The 18,040-nt window shown below is 36.6% G+C and overlaps 1 protein-coding gene across 4 annotated transcripts in view; it reads left to right on the top strand.

Annotated features, from left to right (window-relative positions):
- Positions 1-18,040, top strand: part of NELL1 (neural EGFL like 1) — a 294,700-nt gene that overhangs the window by 166,609 nt on the left and 110,051 nt on the right. For all 4 annotated transcript variants that reach the window (XM_067295540.1, XM_067295538.1, XM_067295537.1 and 1 more), the window contains exon 14: positions 13,560-13,682. In XM_067295540.1, the coding sequence (XP_067151641.1) occupies positions 13,560-13,682 (123 nt within the window). The remainder of the gene's footprint in view (positions 1-13,559; positions 13,683-18,040) is intronic.

Below are 18,040 nucleotides of genomic sequence, written 5' to 3'. Positions count from 1 at the left end.
TGTTATCACTTTCCTGTGACTGCCTATGATTTTTTTCATGCATTCAAAGCATAAATCTTTTACAGAGGATTGCCTGCATGAATTAATATCAATCAACCATGCATTTTTCAATCTAATGGCTCATATTTTTGGTTAACTAACTTTTACTAATTTTTACTTAAGCGCTAAAAATGCAAAATAAAGTTATACTGTGTTTATTCTGTGGTAAGTCAGTCATGAAAGCCCGAGTAATGTACAGCATGTGAATTCCGGTTGCCCTGTCTTTTGTTTCAGCAGTGCGATCTTCATACTGGGCAGTGTTTTGCTGATATAATATGGTATAGCTGCAGCCAAAGAAACTCAGGTTGTGATCTTGTCAGGTCTCATAAGACAAGTAGGGTCTTGTCTGATCGCTATTAGGGTAGATTATCTCCAAGGAGAAACATAGGTGCCTTAGGAAATGACGATTTGCTAGTTGCCATTTCTGCCTATGAATCAAAATTGATTCTCTGTGTGGAGAGGAAATATATTGCTGAAGTTGCACTCTTCGAGAGGTAAAACAATTTGATGACGACGTACCATTTAACAATGCCACAGTGTTTTTGCAAGGCTAAAGGAGTAAACCCAAGGCCAAGCTACAAGGCCTCCATAAATAAGTGCATGTTTGTCCTAGTTAAATGCATTGGGGGAAGGTAAACCACTTAGTAATTTAGCTGCCTAAATACTGTGTTAGAAATCCATCTTTGGGCACCTGTTTTTAAGAATCTTGGTCAGCACTCACTAGTTGGGCAAGCCACAACTAGGACAACGTTCTCTTTACTTTCAGTAAGAAACAACGGTCCCTCCTTACTCTGTCAAAGGCTTAAAATATACTGGAGTCTGTCCTTTTTATAGCATTTGCTTAATTAGAAACTTGGACATAGAGTACGTAAGGGCGCTTATGTCTGCAGTGGAACATAACAGCTCAACTCTGTTTAGCTGTGTCAACAGAAAATTGAGAAAAGTATCCTAAGCCTATGTGACTTTCATATTAGCTGTAATGCGTGCTCCAACACTCTGCAAGCCTTTTCATTGCGCCTTTAATAGGTGTAAAGAAATAATATGTGCCCTGTCCTCATTATACTTGAACTGTTCTATAAAACCTTAACTGTGATTTCATGTGTTCTTGTATCAGCAAATTGACACATCTGCCTCACATGCGATACATTCGGAAATGATTCTGCCTTAATATATTGCAATAGCACTAATAGTCTTTTGTGCAAAGTTGAAATGGGGTATGTCTTTCTTTTTATAATCTGTTTTATGTGGAAGTTAAAGCATCATGGAGTATTGGAAAAAGAGAAAGTCTATTGAAGCTCTTTTGACCTTATATTATCAGTATAAGTTCATCAAGCCATTATGAAATATTGGCTGAAATTGTGTTCAGAGGTTCATTTCATATGTTTAGTGTTAGTGATTGAGATTTCTGCAAATTAAAGCTTACAACTCTTCTCAGACTGAAAATGCCTGAAAGATGAGGTTCTGATCATCATAAAATATGCAGCTTTCACAATTTCATGGATAAAAAGCAGCCTGTCTTTTTAGATTAAGTTATATCACTGTATAAATAAATCAGTATCATATTGCTTTAGGGTTTCTTTTCTGATACAGAATGCAGATATTTGGACTGTATTCAGCTTTTACAAAACACAGAGGCAAAATAAAACTGTATCTTAAGATATAATGGTAATGGGCACCTCTCCTGCAAACTGTAAATTAGGCAGTGGCGACTGCTAGACAAGATCTCAGTTTTTCAGATTGTGTCATTATGTGCAATTTCTTCATTTTCCTAAGTGAATGTCCTATGATATAAAGAATTCAAGAACTTCCTAGAAGTGTTTTTTACCATTCCTTTATCATTAGTGACTTACTGCTCTGATCTAGCTGGAAGTGTATAGTAGCTCTCTGTGTGTGGTACATCATATTGAGTTCCAAGACTTTATTGGCTCTCTGTATGAAATTGTCTGCTTCATTACTATGTTAAGAAAAGCAATAACTACCTAGAGAAATTTGGACATTATGCAGTTTAGAATATTCAGATCAGTATACAATCAGTTTGTGGGTTGGGGTCTGGGATCTTGTTTTTGTGGGGCTAACTCCTGATTACATTTGAAGTCAGTTGTAAAAATCACATTGACCATTTGGGATCAAGCTAAAGGCCATAGAAGATGTCTCATAAATGTCCAGTGCCTTGCTGCTTAACTAATTTGTGGACAAGATAGGATTTGTATCGTAAATTTAATACCCCAAAGTAATAATTGAGAAGACCTTATTTATTAGTGCCCTTCTCTTTAAAAACTGTTGGTGTACATTGTAATTCAGGCATGATAATATAGCTCTCATACGTACATGTTTGTGGCAGAGCTCAGAACAGAATGAACTTCCAATATACAGACCTGCACTTGAGCCATCGTGCCTCAAGGCCATACTATATTTGGACATACCATATGTGGACATAAAATATGTGGAATTTCTTCTGGTTTCCAGGAAGGAGGAAGAGCGAGAGAGAGACTGACATGCTGGCCAGCTTACTATGAACCTCTAGACATACAGTGCTTAACATTAGATCATTCTGGCTTATAAATCCAATAAGGAGAAACACCTTTAAGATGTTTTGGATCTTGCGAATGACTGTAGTTCTTCAATCTTCATCACCACATTTTTTCCCCATGTGTGCAGTACTGCATTATGTGAACCATTTTTTGTTCCTTTGTGACTTTGCCTTAATCACTGATATTGCTTGGTTTTAAAAACTGGTTTTATATGGTACTGTATTTCATTAGCAATGCTCCCTGTTGCCTTTACCCTGTGCAAAAGTTTGCGTAACGAGAAATTCATTCTGATCTATAGGACTGGAAATAGAGCTCCTCTGCACTCTATTACTGTTAAATTTAAGAATTCCTCTGAAGCTTTAACGGTGAAAATGGGCAGTCCTTAATGCTTAGTTTTAGTTTTGAAAGATCATCTGATCTCCATGGAGTTCAGCCTCCATCCTGAAGACTGTAAGTGCTACAGATATACTCCGAGCTCTTTGCTCAGTGAGAAACTGTACTTGCAGGAGTTCATTCTTTTGATGGTATGAATTGGCCAAATCTTCAAAGCACAAAGATAACAAAAGAGCTTTTTGACAGTAAGGTGAGGTTTCTTCCATGGTGGAATTTTTTGTTTGCATGTTTAAGTGTGCAGTATGCTGTCTTCTCCAAACTACTGTAATTAATTTCTTTTCTAGAACTGGTCTGAATTGAACTTGACAGCATGTACCCACACTTGCACCCAAAATTTGGTGGCAAGTTTTAAGGTTAAAAATGTACATCTGTAATGACCCAGTTTCCTCATGTATTTTTGCTTTGTGAGAAGTATGTTGTGATGAAAAGTTTGGACTGCAATGGATTTATCCTGTAGTACAGTCACAGAGACTGTCCTTGTGCATATTGTTTTCAAACAATTTTTTTCTTAAGAACACTTTTCAGCATTAGGAAACAAGACAGCAATGCATCCAAACATGAATAATAGGACTTTCGGAAAGAACTCCACAAAACTGCAGCTAAGCATGCAGTTTAAAAGAAGAATACATCATCTGGATTTCCGTTTTATTATAAGACTGCATGTTTGTTAAAGGTGCATTCTGGAATTTTCATGTATGTCAATACTTTCAGTATTTCCTGTATTGATATGTATGACATGGCAATTCAGTGTAAAAAAAAAAAAAAAACCCTTGTGTGACTCTTCACATGAAAGATCTAGTAGCTGTTTTTTTGTATTAATAAAATGATTTGCATATTCCTTACTAACCTGACACATCTATGCAGCTCAAACACTTTAAAAGAGGAGGGATATAAAGTACAAAGTGCAGAGAAAATAATGGTACACTTCCAGTGACTCCTGAATTTTCAAATGTTTGACCTAGTTCCCAGTCTGTTTGCTCAATGCAATCTTTAACTTCTTAAAGCTTCTTAAAATGCTCTGATGTGTCTTAGCTTTAAACCTTGTTTTTCAGATGTCTCTTCTTTCTGATTTTCCTCTTTTTCTTTTGCCTTCTTGTTTTCTTTTAGTATTGTGTTCAGAAAACAATAAAAACAAATGTCTTTCTTCCCACTTCCTAACATTTGTTGTATAGGCACTTAACATATATGTGCAAATATTTTATATTATGCTAGCAAGAGATCTGCTTACTCTTTTCTGCTCCTCTTCCTACACTTGCAGAAAACAAAATGCAGTGTTTCCCTCTGCAAGACTACCTATTATGCATCTTGATTTGGCCAAAAGTAAACATTTTTATTGCAACAATTTAAAATTTCCTCAGCACTGCTCAGTGAACGTATCTCATGGAAATTCAAATAGATGCTATTAGTAGTTCTTTATAAAGTAGTGAGGCAGAACAGAGAATCAGAGATAAAGTACCTTTCCCTTGAGGAAAAAAAAAAAGATAGGTATATATACAAACACTCTAAATCAGCCGTTGCCATTCAGGGAAGACATCTTGGAATTACTGCAGATAGTTTTTTGAAAAATGTCAGCTCACTGTTCAGCTGTGGTCGGAGACGAGCAGAATGTGAGATCCTTTGGGAAAGGCACTGAGAACCAAATGAAAAATATGATTATGCTGACGTCTTGAATACTGTGTGCGCTTCTGATCTGTCCAGCCCAAAAAGTGGGGGGAGACATGGGTAGCTTCAGTACAAGAGGAGACTTGATAGGCTGGAACTCCTTCAAACAGTAGGATTGCATACACCATGTGCATGCTAGTACACATGCTCTTCAGGATGCTAATAATGTAAATAGCTGGCAGCAAAAGGTCTTGTGTTGATACAAATGAAAATCTAAATGTGTGAGTATCTGATGTTTTATTGCTTTCAAGCATAACCCAAGTTCCACATTTATGCATTGGGCTTATTCACATAATTGAGAGTATGATACGAAAAGGAAAAAATGGGCAATTTACATAACCCTGATAAGATTTAAATTTTTTATTTGGATTCTGTATTTGTGATTGTATGGTGCTTGAAATATAAAAATGGAGTTAAACAGTGCTGTGTGAAGACAAAAACTAAAGGTATGAACTGACCTGAACACTAAAAAGGGCAGATCACTGAAATTTAATAGCAAATGCTTCTTCCTCAGCTCTTTAAAAAAAAATAGTTTCAACTCAGTACACTTTACAGCTTAGGTTTTTATAGGTTAAATTAAGGTAAGGGTAAAAGGAAAAAAAGCAAGCTGCAATTGGCTTATGAGATGTTTTGTGTACTACAAATGTTTCTGGGAAAATTTAAGTCTTCCCCTCTTATATAATATACATTTTGTCATCCAGGGCTCTTTCTATCTCTGTCTGCATATGCACTATAATCGTGCAGCTTGTGGGATTCTTACTGGTAGGTGCTTTTAGTAAGGTCTGTTTTTTGGCAAGAAACAGTGAGGTCTCCGTGTACTGGAAGCAGAAGATAGACCTTCGTATGTGTCTCTGCTTTCTGCCCCTTGCCAAGGGGAAATAAGGAAGGCTGGGCTTCTCCGTGGATTAGGCATGGGTTGTAAAGACCCAGCCACTAGGTCAGGTGCTGAACTTTCAGACCATACTGGTGCATAGGTGTCATCATTCCCCATATTTGCACACTGTCCTGAGTGACTAGTTTTAGTCCATTTTCTTCTAGAGCTTTCTGGATCACATTAGGTATCTTAAAATTGAGCACATGATTAAGATTACACTGCTTTTGTTTACATTCTTCTAGCAGGTGACTACAAAGAAGATTTCACTGTGGAGTGAAAAACTAAACTAAACCAACTAATAATTAAAGTTGTAGAGGAACAGGAAATTGTCAGACCAGTCTCAGTGATTTTCTCCCTCTGAATGCCAGTTTAGGAACACGAATCTAATTATTTCATCACATGGATTTCTAGACAATTCTAGGTCTACGCAGACTAGTTTATTACAATACATTAAAACAAAACAGAATAAAAGGAATAAACAAGGATTACATCAGTTGTTTCTTTTCTAAACTCAGTTATAGATAGGCAAATATGAGCAAAATCTAACTAGGTTCCAGGAGACCAAAGGCAATATTTTAGTTTCTTACTCAAAAGGAAACATTCAAGAGGTTTTCTTCAGTTAAGCAAATACATGCACATTCAGAATTTTATACTCAAATTAAATCCTGCTATTTCTTCCTCATTCTCAAGAGTAGCATATGTCTACTCTTTTAGAATGTGGTCTAAATAATTTGGTGTTTAACACCAGAAGCTGTTCGTTGTCTTACGCATTATACATTACATTACATTACAATAGCATTTCAGTTTTGTACTAAAATCTGTAGATCTGGTATTTCTCCCATTGCTTTATATGTTTAACTGCTCATAAGTATAAAGTCAGAGCATATTGTTATATTGCAGAAACAAGTGGGGCTTTTCTATTCTGTGTCCTGTTCCTTTGTCCTGTTTCCTTGTAGAAATGGGCAGGGTGAGCTTGGATAGTTGAAGTTCATAACGGGCATGGATAAATTTCAGTTTGTTTCTGTAATTTTCATGAGTAGGGGAAAACGCACATTTTCAGGGTTGTTGGGATTCACAATTAGCTATTGTCTTTCTTTCACCAGCTTAACATCTTTGCAATGCATTTTTCTTGCATATACCTTGTTTGATATACGCATCATGTTTCTAATTGTCCTGGTTTTGTGGGAGGAAGTTCTTAATGTGTGTTCAGAATAATGCTTCCTTTTAATAGTCCGTTTCAAAGCTATCCCTTGTGTTTCAACAGAACTTGTTAGGAGCTGAAATCCAGATTCCACTAAGTCCACAATTCTTCCTAAATTCAATTTTTTTGTCTTTCAAAATAGACTTTTAAAGCCTTAATTATTAAAGAGACATTTGAAGCCTAATACCATCCAAAAAGTTATTGCTTTTTCCTTATTAAAAGGAATTTTAAAAGTATTTGGAGAGAAGAGTTTCTCCTTTCTAAGTTTCCAAAGGCTGTTGCTTAAGAGTTGTCAGATAGCTAATTAATTAATGAATTAATTTTACATTAGTGTATTTATTCTATACAAATGGCTTCTGTATTAATAAACAGTGGTAGCATCTGATGACCTTCCTATTCTATATGTGAGTTATATCTCTAGTCACGTAAATCTCTTGTAATATGTACCATGAAGGTGTATAGAAATGTTAGCTGTATTTGCAGTTATGTACCCCCAAAGTAGGTAGTCATCTCAACCACTTAAAGAATAACTAAGATTGCTTTTCAGTGATGTTTGGAGAACTGATGAAATCCTTAAAATAGGAAAACCTTTTCCTTTTTGTGAGCAAGTTTAAATTGAGACCTTTTCTTGGCAATGAGAGGTGAGAGCAGCTATGGTAAAGGACCATTCAATGGGATATGTCTCCAGTAATTACATTCCAGGGTCTGTGCTTTCTAGAAGAAGAAAGTCCATATTTAAAAAAAAAGAAAAAAAGTCAACACTCATGCTGAAAAATAAATACTGTATCAAATGTACCTTTTTGATATTATAAACCTGAAATCCATTACAGACTATTGAATTGTTCAAGGGAAAGCTAACCTGATGTTACAATTTGTTATGAATCCTGACCAAATGGTTCTTAGCTTTATTGTGTTGCTTGCTATATGCTTTCAATCTGAGGTTTTAATTTCCTATTTATATGTTTTAGACAAAGTGTAATCCTCACAACCCAAATATTTGGGTTTTGTCCAAACATAATACAACAAAAGAGTTAGAGAAAGCTAAAGCAAAGTAGATTGTCACCTTTAGACTCCACACAAATCCATTAAATCTACTAGCGTTGTCTACTTCAGCAAAGGAGAGCTGAAACGCCCTAGAAATTCTGTAATGCCTCTGAAGAACGCGCTTAAAATAATAAGCACATAAAATATAAGCACAGGCTATCTTTCTTCAGTATCATGGATAGAGAAAGTATGTATTGAAAATATTTCTTCATTAAAAATGTAGATATCTATATTACCTACAACTTTAAGAATATTGAAATATGCCATTTTTTTTAGTACTGACGTTTCTCCTGATGCTAATTTTCAGAACTGTCTAGAACCTTTTACAAACACTGTATTTCATGAACATACAAAAGAAGAGGAGAAATATGGATGTTCCTTAATCTGTATTTATAAATACATGACAAATTCTTTTTACTTTGCATGTGTTGCTCCAAATTATTTTTATGTGGTTGTTTGTATTACACTTCTGCAATACAGTGTGAATGACTTAATACACAGTGCACTACTTCAGGCAGATAAAATCTTTGTACAGAACCCACTTACACTTTTCCTAATGTGGGCTTCCAGCTCATTTTAGCCCAGAACAGAGGGTATTTCTCATGTGCCACAAAAAAGTAGTTATGTGTTTCCTCAGTGAGAATATAAAAATGGGGATAGGGAAAATGTGACAGAAATATGGGTGCCTTAAAGTTGCTGAATTTTGGATTTGTATATATCAATTTCATACTTCTCACTGAAGTGAGCTGCAGTCAGGAGGTTGTGTGTTAAGGATGGAGCAGCTGGAACGCATACCCGTTCGAAGTGTGCAGAAGCACAAGTTGCTGTCCCCTGCAGATGCTTTAACTTCATTAGCAGAAATAGTTACCTCTGTTTTGAAGAAAGCTAAAGGTCTGTTTAAAATTGAAGCAAGTAGGTTCACAGATGAAATACATCATGATCAATTATTCTGCTGTTGCTGAAGAGGCAGCTAATACAGCTATTAGTAGCAGCTCGACTTTTAATAGTGAATGCTCTCGTGACAGATGCAAAGGTTGGTTGTGTCTGGTCTCTGTATTACACAACTGTTGTGTTTTACATGTGTGCACAATAGATGTTGGCTGCTGGATATTGCCGATGTTGGATGTGCTGTGCTGTTTGCTTAGTCGGGGTCAGTCTGTCTCGAGCACGTGCATCAGTACAGGCAGGTGCATTGCAGCCCTAGCTGTCTCTGTCGTAGTCTGGTAATTGTGCTTAGTCCAGCAGTTTCCTACTCATTTTGTGTTACTGGGACTTTAACAGGAAATACGGTCTCTTTTTTTCCATTGGGCTGTAACTAGTTTCTTCTCTGGAATTTTAGGAGAAAGAGATACTGAGCATGCCCTGATGTCAGTGTGACCAGCCTTTTTTTAGTATAAAGTGGTTTTCTGCAATTTGTAGGATGCATTGCTGCTTCCTATGATACAATACGCAACTAACCACCTATTTGAAACTATTTGCTGGTGAATTAACTTTTCTTTTTATGTGATTGTTATCTCTGTAAGGTCATGTAACATTGAAACGCATCCTGTCAGATAGCCGTGAGTATTCTAATCAGCAAGGTAAACTGTTTTTGTTAGGTTGCCTGTAAACAAAGCAGAGAGAACTTTAATATTTATCCTTAACCACAGTGCACATCATCATGTAGCTCTAACCATGTAGAAACATCTGTGTCCCCAGGTTCACAGCACTATCAGAGTGGATTTTTGTTCGAGTTCATGCAATTTCAGTTGCCTGAGGCAAGTGGCTAACCAGGGCTGACTTTCCGGTGACAGCTTTTTCAAATGGAAGCTTTCTACAGAGATTTTGTTTTAAAGGCCTTAGTTCTTCAAAACTGAAGCCTTGCTTAGCCTATGCCTAGGGTGCACCCACAGTTGATACGTATCATGGTTCAACAGAATCATGGTTTGAAAACAAAGACCACAGAGGTTTTTGTTTGTTTGTTTTTTAAAAGACCAATTTCTTACCAGTCATCTTTTCAGTGCTTCTAGAGGCAGATGGCCATCCCTGGATAAAGGTTGAGAAAAGAATGAACTTTGTAGTCATTGCTTTACAAGCTGTCTTGGTTCATACCTGAACTCAGGAAGCTCCATATGTAACATGATATTCTTGAGGATTTTGGAAAAGTTCATGAGAGCTTTTGGAAATTCTGGAAGGCTTTTACTGAGACAAAAAATATTAGGTTTAAATGTGTTGTTTGCTGGGTTTGGTTGTAACTTGGTGGCTAGGAAGCAAGGACGCTGATCTGAACTTTCAGAGATGAAATGGGCTTTCACACATCATCTCTGCTTGAAAAAAAAGAAAAATTAAGTAGAAGGTAAATCAGCAGTCAATATTAGATTCTTCATTTTATACAACAAAGTTGGATATTCTTTAATTTTAGGTAAAATCTTAAAATCTGAGGATTTCAGAACAGTGCCAAATACTAAAAATGTTACAGAATGTTCTTGCAGTATTCTCATTTTATAGAGGGAAACAAAAACAGAAGAACTGATGATTTCTCTGGGTTTTCCCCAAAACAAAGCATGGAACATAGGTGGCAATAACCAGAATTCCTGGATGAAAGAAATACTAATCTTGAAAATAATCTCCAGCAATTGCATAAATAAACTAACTTGTCTGTGAGGAAAGAGTGGTGTTGCAATTGTAACTGCTCTTCTAAAATTGTACCTGTTTCTGAAAATGGATATCAATGAGGAATAAGGGAATGAATGTTGGTTCAGGGAGTTGCATCCTACAGTATTGTCCATCTCGGTAAGCTGCCAATTGTTTTTGTCTGTGATTAGAATCTCCTTCTGTCTCTGTTATGTAATGAATTAAAGTCACACAGAGATGGATACATTCAGACAAACTTAATCATGACAGTCTTATTCCTGAGCTGGCTTCCATGGCAGATGTAAACAAATAAATAAATCTGACTTTTGTTTTTGACTTTTAGAATCACCTTTCCTGTACTCACTTTCAGCTAAAAGTGAAATTGTCAAAACAAAATACGACTTCAACGTTTTGTCTCAGTTCTCCCCTCTGGTGCTTTAGAATGATGCTGTTTGTGACTCCTTTTCTTGGCTCTCAGTGTCTTTCCCTGCCAGTCTTTGGTTGCTCTCTGGTTAGATAGTATTAACCATAACATTAAAGCAAAACCAGGTTCTGCCTGTTCAGTGCAGAGATTTTGGAAAGTGATCTGTTTAAGAAAGTGATGCTCTCTGCAAATTAGTCATAATCTCCTTTGAGTTTAAACAAAACACACGCCCACCTTCCACCCCCTCTTCCCAATATCATGACCACCAAGTGGTCCAACAGATGATACCTTGTGAGGGAGACGGAAATCCAAGAGAACTCACTACTGACAGAGCCTTAAGGATTTTTTCCATTTGGAATGAAAGATTTTTGTAGCCTGACAGAAAATTGATGCTTTCTCATTCTTATTAGAACTGTAGCAACATCATCTATAGACATGTCTACACCAGGGAAAATTCCTTTCAAAATTCCCATCATTGCAGCCATGCAGCTGCTAAGAAATCTTGGGATTCCTCATACAGATGAGATTCCCTTAGTCCTCCTTGGGATAGCAGCATCAGGATCTCTCATGAAGGGCAGGTTCCCATGGGCAGAACTGTTGCTAATGCTTCAGATTAAATCTGCTTAGAAAAATTGACCTCTGTATTAAGTATGGCTGTGTATTAAGTGTGGCTGTGTCTATGTTAAATCTTTCAGTACTGCCAGCATCTGTGCTTCTGCAGGAGTGGTAAATCAGTAATTTATGTTGTCAAAGTCTCAGAAAAACATAGCAGAGTATAATGTCCTGTGTTTTAGGGCAAAACACAAATAGTACCTTTGGAAAATGTTTTTTGTATACTTGAAGTGATGAAAAGATAATGAACTGATTTTGGCAATTCTTTGAGTAGGAATGCTCTTGTGTGTGTGTGAGCCTAACAGAGGCACACTCGTAATTTGAATGCACACGCATGAAAGCTAATGGCAGTAACTAATAAATGTAGTAACAGGAGGGAGAGATTATGGGGAAGGTATTTGTTTTAAAAGAAAGTATCATTTAAGTTCAGCAGTCCATTACGTGCTTCCTGGGAAGTAGCTCAAAAATGTTTTGAGTGCAACTCAGCAGTCGGAGCACCATGAGACAGGAGTAGGCAAGAATCAGGTTGTGGTGCAGTTTCTTAAAAGATGAGGGAGAGAGCAGGCAGGCCTTGAAGAAACCTAACATTCAGAATATCTAGGGAATCGGAAAATTGGAGAGGAGCTAAGTGAATTACTAAGCAGAGCTAGGGACCAGCATAAACTAACAAGTATAAATGTAAGTCTGAATTTATCAGCTGAAGACAGGCACATTTGAGCGTGTGCATGTGTGTGAAAATTTCCTGCTAAAAGTGAAAAGCGAGTGATGTAGGCTTTGCTCTTTAAAAGAAAATGATGGCAATCCATATCATTTAGCTGTCAAAGCTAAAAATTGAAAAATAGAAAATAGAAAAATTCATTGAAAAATAGAAAACATATGTCTGATACATATTTTGCAAATAGTTATCAAAGCTGTTCTAGGAAATATTTGGTCTGGAGGGTTCTGTGAAATACACTACTCAAGTCTACATGTGTCTTGAGTTGTCTTGAAATTGGCTCTTGTTATATACTATAGAAAAGTGAAGGCTAATTTTAGCCTGGGGAAGCCCTTTTCTCTCTCATCCTGTTGTCAGCGAAGGGAGTTGTCAACCCTGTTCCGAAGGGGTTAATTCAGGGCATGTAAAAATGAGTTGCTCACAACACCTCTCTCTGTTGTCTTTAGAAGGCTAAATTTAGTCCTTTGTATACCCCTTATTCACTAGAATTTTTAAGTCTATCCTTAGTTCCAGGAGGGGAACTTTAACCTCCAAGTATATGAACACTAACCTGATGATTGTAGTTGTGTAAGTGAAGACAAACGCTATTGAGTAGGATTCCAGATTCTGATTTTTGATTACATCTGTTGTCAAGACCCATCAGATGGTTCAAAGAAATTTCACTGCATCCTCTTGATTCCATTGAGTAAAGCTACAAATACACCAGTACAAAGGTAGTGTTTTTTAAAACATGCAGGTTTTCTTTTTGCAACCCTACTGCATAAGGGAAGCTGCTGGTAATTGCAGGAAGAAGGGAAAAACTTCAGTCAGGTGGCTCACCACCTTTTAACTGATGCTTTACTACAACAAAATGTAGCAGGAGAATAAAGTGCAGGAGCTGCATCAAATTTGGCTCCATGGCAGTAGTTAGAGTTACTGGATGAAAGCAAAATATGGCCCATTTGTCTAGAAGACTCTTTGGGGTCCTGTGGTATGAATGGTGCTCTAAAAATATAAAATGTTGTTATAGTTATTAGGGAAAGATTCAATTCAGCATGCATTTAAGCAAATGGCTGTAACAACTGAACTGTTTTCTTTAAAGGGTATGCTTTTAGGTTTCCCTCTCTTGTGTTTACTTACCTTGTATTTATGCTTATTACTGTTGATGATGGACAATGATGCGAAGGTTAGTCTTCATAGTAGATTTTCCTCTGTGATACTCTTCTTCATGGGCTTTTTATTGTAGCTGTACTTTGCCTCCTCCCCAATTTTTTTTTCCTGGTTTCGAACCTGAATAATCTACTGCCACCATGCACATTGAGTCTTGGAATTGAAGCAGACCCATGGTTGACTCCTACACCAAACTCCCTGTGTTCAGCCATTGTAGCAACCTGTTTTTCAACTTAGTTTTCAAATGTCAGATCATCAAACCGAAAAGCTCACTCTTTCTCATGTCTTTTTTTATCTTGTAGAGCATGATGAATGTGGCAGCGGACAGCATAACTGTGATGAGAATGCAATATGTACTAACACTGTCAGGGGACATAGCTGCACCTGCAAACCCGGATATGTGGGGAATGGGACCATCTGCCGAGGTAGGTCTGTTGCTCTAGGAACATCGCAAAAGCTGCAGACCCTATTAATTTTTTTTGACAGTCACCTACGTTCTAGTAACTTGCGATGGCTCGATTCTGTCAGTGATTCACTGTCCTATTTATCATCTGGCAGTTGTAGTATCCATGGAGATGATGGGAATTGATTTGTGCATAACTTTGTGGCAGAAAGGAAGTATTTTGGGAATGCTAGAAGAAAAAGCCTTTCCATTTATTTTCAATGAATACTGTCATTTCAGCTAGTTTCATTCAGCTTTTAAATGATGTTCATCATTTTATAAACCTGTGGATAGTATGTGCTATCATCTTTAGCTTTTAAAACTTAATTAGATGCCTTTTAAATTAGCATAATTACCTTTTATGCTAACATCAAATGGCTGTGCTTTGACTACTCAGATCAGGATAGTTTTTTTTTTTTTAATCATTAGCTTTAAAGGTGTGTTTGGTAGACTTCACTGTAATGTAAACAAGAAACACCTGGATTCAGCCATGCTTCCTGTGAAGTGGTAGGTCATTTATTTAGGGAGGTTGTTTTGCTTCTATGGAGAAGGAGAAGCAAAGATATTTTATAAAGACAGAGTATGGTATGTTTTTCTTAAACTAGTTGGCTCAGTGAGGACTGACTGTGATGGAATTATTTATTTACTTATACCTCTTCTGCAATTTATTAATTACCTTGTTTCATAAAATGTTATTTTTTGCCTTTTCTGGGGTTTGCATACTTTCTGATTTTCTAAATAAAATTGTAATTATTAGAAATCTAATTTTTAGGGGGTTTTTTAGTGACTGCTATTGAAATACAGAAATTTACTAGGTAAAATATTCCATAATTAATCTGGGGGCACAAGGGGATAGATATTAATTTTCCAGCACATTATAACTGGCAGAGCAATTTCTTAAAGGGAAGATTGGTAAAGCCCGTTGTTTCAGACTGAATTTCTTCACCAGGACTAGTTTGTCAGCTGCTGAAACAGCATATACCATCTGATTGCTTTTTGGTCTGACTTTATTTGGGTAATGTCCCTATGCACAAGCACGTCATTCTATTTAAAATTATAAAATGATTTGTAATAATTTAATAAGGATGATGACAATGTTATGAAAATTGTGGCCAAGTTAAACTTTGTTCTGTCTGTATTGAAGATAAAGACGTGATACTAGGAATAAATTAATTTTAGTATGTTTTCAATCTTTGATTAGAGGGAATGTAAATTACAGCGTGGACTAATACAGTTTCAGGGAAGTCTGAGTGAACAGCGTGTCTGTGTTTGACTGTGGTGTTTTTGTTTTCTAAGGTTAATCAGTCTAAGATGAACCCTTAATCATGTTTCTCTGAAACGGGTGTTCTGAGTAGTTCATTCAAACCATGTTTCGACACTTACTTTCTTGATTTGCATGCCTAATACTTGGTTTAAGGTGCTAAAAACTCAAAGTAAATCTCCTATTGTGTCTTTATTAATCTAGTAATACTGAAGTAATGAAATTGCACTGGGGAAGTGGGATAGTGTTTTTAACCTCAAAGTTCTGTTGACATGTGAGTTGTAGATAATAGCACAAAGTAAGTGAAATTTTCATTTGCAGATTTTTTTTTAATATGCCCTGGATTGCACAAGTGAAAGCAGTTATTTTTGCCTTTTTGAAATGAGCTAATATGAAAATAGACAAAACAAAGCTGAGTTCTTACAGTCTGACTGGAAAGCATGCATTGAGAGGAAAACTGGGGGGATTACAGGAGAATGTCTTACAATCTAATAATTATTAAATTCACTAGGGATGATTAGAAGTCTTTAATCTGTCACTACATGGAAAGTTTGCTGCCAGAAGCAAGCAACGTGTAACATTAGAGCGGTGTGCATCTTGGTAAACAGTAAAACATGCAATTTAAAGCAGTGGTTTCTCAGACTCGCGCCCTGTGGTCACTTGAGGTTTTCTCAAGTGCAGTTTAAAGCAGTGGTTTCTCAGACTCGTGCCCTGTGGTCACTTGAGGTTTTCTCAAGTGCAGTTTAAAGCAGTGGTTTCTCAGACTCGCGCCCTGTGGTCACTTGAGGTTTTCTCAAGTGCAGCCTGCTAACTTAAGGAGTGTTCCCATCACTGGTTTTACCTGCAGTAACACCAGAAGCACCACCATTGCTGCCTTTCCACCAGGCTTAACACTGATACGTTGTGAGTGGAATCTGGCTAAAAATAAGCAGATGAGAAAAATTAGCAGGTGCCAGTCGCCTCAGTTGGCTTGCACAAGTGCTGGGGTTGGCACAAGGAAAGGCTTGCGAACATGTCGGGATGACTCTAAACCACTTATGTTTGGCTTTTAGTAATTCTGGAGCCTCGTCTTCAGGCAATATAAATTGGCAAAAACAGATATAAAGCAAGGTGATAAATTGACTGAAATACCATCTGAAGATATGCACACATCTCTCTTCTCCTTGAATCACCTATAAGTGTTCTATAAATGTTTACATATTTTCTGTATGTACACGCATCTCTAACAATTGTTTCATCTACTTCTGAAGTAACATATCTCTGTAGTTCATTAAAGAATCTTATTAATATTGTCCAGCAACACTGTAAAATAGAAAAATTATTTTATGGTCAGGGAACAAGGCTGGGTTCTCTGCCTGGTTCTGCTATATATTTCAACATTATCTTTGGCAACGTTATAAGAAATAAAATCAGAATAATGTTGCTTTTAGACTTTAAAACTGTGATGAAGTCTTTATAAGAAAGCAAAATATGATTTAAATTTTACAAAGGAAAATATGTGCAGTTAAATGAAATTGCGTGGTGAACTATTGCTAAATATAATGAAATTATTCTGGCAGTAATTTGTGAAGTTTGCATTTTTGTGGAAAGTATGGAGAAATGAAAAGAACAGATATAATCTGGATATGGATATTATGATTGCTTTTGACTTAGAAATAGAAACAAAACAAAATCAAATGTGAAGAGGAAAGCAAATATTGAAAAAATCCTGTAGAATCAGGCTGTGACATTTCTCAAGTAGAAAAATAAATTTCATGCATAAGAAATTGTCTGCATTATCACAAATGTAGTAGACTAGACTATGTAATTAAGGACTAGATTGTGTCAAACTAGATGTTGAAACTGTCAGGAAAGAAAGTGCTGGAAAAGGATGCAGACCAAGACCAAATACACTTCTATCTTAAAATAAATACTGCCGTACTTTAAGTGACATAAAAATGTAAAGAAAAGTGGAGATAAACACAAGAAAATCTTTATATATATACAAAAGTACCAAAAAAATAGGCAGTGAGACAATGTAAAAAAGCAGACATAAATGAGATTTATTTCCTATGGGGTGTAAACGTGCTCTCAATTTCACTGTAAGAAGCAGGCTTTAGCATCCCAGAGAGACGCTGAAATTTTGGGGACAGATGGGAAAAGAAGGTGGCTGAGGTGAAATGGAATGACAAGAGGGTATAACAGTGAGCCATCACAGAGAGGGAATTTGACAGAGTGCTGGGCCCAGAATCAGATATCTTGTATCTTAGGATTTTTCAGAAAATGAGAAATAAAATGGGAAAGACTTTGCTGGAAGAAATTATAGCATTAAAGTCAGAGGGCAGAGGTATAACTAGTTGAATAGAGAGAGATTCTGAATCTACACATGTGTTAAGTTGCTCTTTTCTATGGAGAGAACTGAAAAAGAAAATAAAAGTAAGTGTGATACAAAAGATAGAAGAAGTTATAGGTGCCTGACAGAAGACTCATGCCATGCCAATTTACTTGAATTCCATGAATATGTTATAGAATTAGTAGATTAAGATGAAGTTAGAGCTGTAGAGCATTTTCACTATTGTTACAGGGATAGGATTTGACAGTGTAGCGTAAAGCCAATTAGCTTACCAGAGTAGAATGGAAAAGTGATAAAAATTGGTTTAGCAAGTATCAGTAAGAAAGAGACATGGTGGGCTAATGCCTCCCTGGTAGGACATGACACTTTATACCGTGTACTTACCAGGAGGGATCTTGCAGGAAATCCATGTTTAGTAGTGACTGCTATGTGAAAGAAGTCTGAAAATAGGGCAACCAGCTTTATGAGTAACTTGTCACCTGTGGCATTGTGTGTGCAAGAGTAAAATTCTGTCATGTACAAAATGAGAAAAACAAACTGTCATGAATGTATCTGAAGAACCAGGGATATTGAATACAGAGATTAATCCCATTTTTAGGCTAGAAGGGGCTGTTGTATCTCCTCTTGGTCTGTGTACTGTTGCACTGTTTCTGGGTGAATTCCTGACAGAGCTTGAATCTGGAAGCTTGGAAAATGTACGTAGGGCAAACGGCTTTCTCTGCTTTTTGTCTTGCTAAGTTCGAGTGCC

Source organism: Apteryx mantelli, chromosome 4 (assembly GCF_036417845.1).
Source record: "Apteryx mantelli isolate bAptMan1 chromosome 4, bAptMan1.hap1, whole genome shotgun sequence".
In the NCBI taxonomy this organism is placed as follows: domain Eukaryota; kingdom Metazoa; phylum Chordata; class Aves; order Apterygiformes; family Apterygidae; genus Apteryx; species Apteryx mantelli.
The sequence above is the reverse complement of the archived record's forward strand: the minus strand, read 5'-3'. Positions and strand labels throughout refer to the sequence as shown.